At 48.1% G+C, this 4922-nt stretch overlaps 1 protein-coding gene across 1 annotated transcript; it reads left to right on the forward strand.

The window, feature by feature from the left end:
* The first annotated feature begins 476 nt into the window (after positions 1-476).
* Positions 477-2729, forward strand: UTP3 (UTP3 small subunit processome component). Its single transcript, XM_047719478.1, has one exon. The coding sequence runs from the start codon at positions 1225-1227 to the stop codon at positions 2653-2655; it is 1431 nt and encodes a 476-aa protein (XP_047575434.1). The 5' UTR covers positions 477-1224; the 3' UTR covers positions 2656-2729.
* The last annotated feature ends 2193 nt before the right edge of the window (positions 2730-4922 follow it).

Here is a 4922-nt window from a genome sequence, read left to right on the forward strand (position 1 = left end):
GAGTCGGGCAGGAGAACTAAACCCGTCCTCAGTAAGGGGGATTGTGTGTCCAGAGGCACGTCGAGTGTTTCGGCCGCTGAAGGCCGGGTGACAGGCTTACAGGTTACGTGCTCGCAGCACTTACCCCAATTAGAATTTGACACACTTCGTGGGATTTGATTAACGCGCGTCCCTCGCTAGATCACAAGTTCCTTAACTGCGGGACAGCGTGTGCGTGTGTCCACCATTTTTCCCAGAGTCTAACACACTGTCTCACGCTTAGTAAATGTTGAAGAATTGATTTAAAAAAACAACAACAACAACAACAAAGACCCCCGCGAGCGTGTCGCGTCCAAACATCTTCAAGAGTGAACTGTCCGCTAAGAAGTCGCGGCGCCCTCTGCAGCCAACTCGAGCGCCTGGAGAGTCAGCTCCAGGAGCGGGGCTCCGCCCGCGCACCGACCCCCCGGAGACCCCCTCGGGGTCACAAATCACCACCGTCACCGAGCCCTGCTGGCGCCTCGCTGGAGGTGGGTTAACAGCCTCCCCGAGGCCCGGCGAGGATTCTCGAAGCCGGCGGCGCCGTCCAGGCCTCCGGTTACGGTGCCCAGAAAGGCAGTATTTGGACGTCGCGGACAGAAAATCTGCTTAGCTTCCAGACAGACGGGCGGAGGGGATAGGTAACAACTGCAGTCACTGGGGAGTTCCGACACGTCTGCTCTCGCTGCCAGCCGGAAGCGCCCGGCACGCCACGACAGCTCACCGGACACGCCCCGACCTCTCCCAGGCGTGGAGATAGAGCGCCCTCTAGCGGCCCCGGAGACCGCGCCTCGAGATTTCCGCAAGATCCCGTCTCCCAGCCACGCCCAGACTCGCGAGAGTAGGAACAGCGGTCTCAAAGGGCTCCACGGAACGGAACTTCCTACGTCTAGTGTTCCTACACGGAAGGATCTTAATTCACCGGAATCAATTGGCGTTCAGGGGCAAAAGCGAAGAGGGAGGTGCTCTTAAGGTGACAAAGCCTACCGGACGGAGCGGAAGTCCTTGTTCACACGCCGCGCGGAGAGGATCCTGGGGGCCGGAAGGAGGTGGAAACTCCAGCCGCGGAGCAATTCGCGGGCGAGCTGGCCTGGGAGGAGAGCGCGTGGCTGTTGGGAGAGGCGTGTTGCTGGAGCGCGTGGCGGTTCGCGGCGGTCGGAGGTTACCGAAGGCCTGACATCGGTGTGGAACTTAAGCCCGTGAGTTATGGTGGGGAGATCCCGGCGGCGCGGAGCGGCCAAGTGGGCAGCTGTGCGAGCCCAGGCTGGTCCCGGCCCAGAGGACGAAAATGAAGACGATTCAGAATTGCCACCCTCGCCTGGGGACTCCAGCTACTACCAAGATAAGGTAGATGATTTCCATGAGGCCCGATCCCGGGCTGCCTTGGCTAAAGGCTGGGGCGAAGTGGAGAGTGAGGAGGAGGAGGACGGTGATGAGGAGGAAGAGGTTCTACCCCTAGATATTGCTGATGAGGACGATGAAGATGGAGAGAGCGCGGGGGATGACGCGGATGCCGATGACGATGGCGGGAGCTCCGTGCAGAGTGAGGCCGAGGTGTCCGTGGATCCCAGTTTGTCATGGGGTCAGAGGAAAAAACTTTACTATGACACAGACTACGGTTCCAAGTCCCGACGCCGACAGAGTCAACAAGAAGTAGAGGAGGAGGAAAGAGAGGAGGAAGAGGAAGCGCAGCTCATTCAGCGGCGCCTCGCGCAAGCCCTGGAAGAGGATGACTTTGGGGTCACCTGGGTTGAGGCCTTTGCAAAACCAGCACCTCAGGTAGATGAGGCTGAGACCCGCGTCGTGAAGGATCTGGCGAAAGTTTCAGTGAAAGAGAAGCTGAAGATGCTGCGGAAGGAGTCACCAGAGCTCTTGGAGCTTATAGAAGACCTGAAGGTTAAGCTGACTGAAGTGAAGGATGAGCTGGAGCCGCTGCTGCAGTTGGCGGAGCGAGGGGTCATTCCACCCGGAAAGGGGAGCCAGTACCTGAGGACCAAGTACAACCTCTATTTGAACTACTGCTCCAACGTCAGCTTTTATTTGATCCTGAAAGCCAGGAGAGTCCCCGCGCATGGACACCCCGTCATAGAGAGGCTTGTCACCTACCGCAATTTGATCAACAAACTGTCAGTTGTAGATCAGAAGCTGTCTTCTGAAATTCGTCATCTGCTCACATTTAAAGATGATGCTGGGAAGAAAGGACTGAATTCGAGAGCAAAATCCACCAAGGCCAAGCCAAAATCCGTTTCAGAGACTTCTGCTGCGGCCTCTGCTGTTGCAGCTACGTCTGATGATTCCGATCTTGATGATGAAGCTGCGCTGAAATTCTACAAGGAAATAGAAGACAAGCAGAAGTTGAAGAGGAAGAAAGAAGAAAATAGTGTTGACGAACAGACTCTTGAAGATCAGAATGCGAAGAGAGCCATTACCTATCAGATCGCTAAAAATAGAGGACTTACACCTAGAAGAAAGAAGATCGATCGCAATCCCAGAGTGAAACACCGGGAAAAGTTCAGAAGAGCCAAAATCCGCAGGAGAGGGCAAGTTCGTGAAGTCCGGAGAGAAGAGCAGCGTTACACCGGTGAACTCTCTGGCATTCGTGCGGGAGTTAAAAAGAGCATTAAGCTTAAGCATTAAGCTAAGCTTTTCACTTAGCTTAAGTTTTTCGGCAATAATTTTAGATCAATAAATTTTTATCTTTAACTGGTGAAGTGATTGGATTGATATATAATACCTGACCTTAGATTTAAAAAATTCTTGTCAACAGGGAAATTTGGTTTGTTGCTCAATTTTTTTGTTGTTGTTCTTTAATTTATATTGCAGTCATACTAGGAATTTGGGCAGCCATACAAAAGTGCCGGTAGAAGAGGTGGTGTGGACCAGAGTTCTCCAATATTCTGTCAAGTAGTCGCCTAGGAAAGTTTCCTGGGTGGTGAAGGAACGACTGTCAAACTTAGAACACTTTTATAATTTTTCTTGTGAAGAGAATGCACCTTTGGAATCATCTTATTTGTAAGATGGCCTATAAAATAGTTCTGACATATTAATTTCATTTACCTGAGTGTAATTCTTGAGCAGGATACTTGTAACTAACAGGTCTAATGTCAGCTTAAGGATTCTGTGTGGTAAAAGCTTAGGATGAAGAGGAACTTTAGTTAAAAGTAGAAAAAGACACGACTTAATTACATTAATTGTGAACATTTTCTGATAGTCCTTAATGTGATAAATAAGGTAAAAGTTTCATTTTCAGTACTGTACTGGGGACTTCCAACAGTTGCCGTTTGTACACTCTACTTGCGGAAAATTTGGCAGGATTACTGTGAGGTGAGTGACAAGTTCAAGTGGTAAAAAAGAACAAAAGTGGGACGCCTGGGTGGCTCAGTTGGTTAAGCAGCTGCCTTCGGCTCAGGTCATGATCCCAGCGTCCTGGGATCGAGTCCCACATCGGGCTCCTTGCTCACCAGGGAGCCTGCTTCTCCCTCTGCCTCTGCCTGCCATTCTGTCTGCCTGTGCTCGCTCTCTCTCCCTCGCTCTCTCTGACAAATAAATAAATAAAATCTTAAAAAAAAAAAAAAAGAACAAAAGTTACACCTTTCCTTAGTTATTCTGGTCTTTAGAGTAGGAGGGAGATGCTGAGATGGTGAACTTGAAAATATTTGGGATGATGCCAGGGAAGAAAATGACCAGCCTACTGAAGGAAAGTATAAAAGATGTTGTAACTATGTCAGTGTTCATTAGCTATTGTTAATTAAATATCTCTAGCTATTAGAGATACAAAGATGATCAGTGGTTAATATTTATTAAACAATCACCATGTACCAGTTGTGCATCACCTCATCTAACCTTTAATAGTAACTTTGTGAGGTGTGGTACTGTTTTATAGATTTCCCTTAGGAGGATGCTGAAATTCCAGGAGGTTAACTTTATAAAGGATGCAGGCTTGGGATTTGGACCTAAACCATCTTAACTTGAGCCTTATCTTAACCTCTGGTTTAAAGTTGCTTCCTCAGCAAATTATTTTATCTTTTGTTTTCTTATAAAGAGGTGGATTGGAAATAAAAGTCAGAAGTGCTAAGGTACTTCTGTAAGCACTTTATTTATACTTAACATCCTTACTCCTCACAATTTTGGTGCAGTAAAATCTATTAGCCATATTGTAAAGATGAGGAAGCTAAAAGAAAAAATAGCTTTAAAGGTCACGTAGCTATTAAGTAGAGTCAGGATTTCAATCCAGCCTTTCTGGCTTTCCTTTCCTGTTACATTAGGAAAAGTACAAGTTTTGCTATCAACTTACTTGGGTGCTTTTGAGTTAATTACTTGATTTCCAACTCATTTTCTTTATGGTACAACTATACCTACCTTGGAGAGGTGATGTAACAATGGTTAAGAGCTCTGAGACAATAGAAAGTATGTGTTTTGGTTCTGCCCCCAATTCTTGGCACAGAACTCCTAAACCCTTGTTAATTCCTAAGTGATAAGAGCACTCAGAGCATTTTTTTGTTCTAATGAGGTGACTGGGTGGGCTCCTGCTTGGCTCTGGAATGGGGGCTGGTGCCCAGAAAGTTCAGGCCACAATTAAAAGCTTGGAATTTTCAGCCCTACCCCCATTCAACAGAGAGGGGAGAGAGGCTGGAAATGGAATTACTGATTGATTATGCGTATGTGAGAAAGCCTTCATAAAATCCCCAACAATGTGAGGTTCAGGGATCTTCCAGATTGGTGAATGCATCCACACGGACAGGGTGATGCACTCCATGGGGACAGCATCTTCTGTGCTCGGCACCCTCCCACACTTCACCAAATGCATCTCTTCGTCTGACTTCACCTGTATACTCATATCCTTTAACAGGCTGGTAAATGTTAAGTAAGTGTTTCCATGAGTTCTATGAGCCACTCTAGCAAAT

This window comes from Lutra lutra, chromosome 2 (assembly GCF_902655055.1).
Source record: "Lutra lutra chromosome 2, mLutLut1.2, whole genome shotgun sequence".
NCBI lineage: Eukaryota > Metazoa > Chordata > Mammalia > Carnivora > Mustelidae > Lutra > Lutra lutra.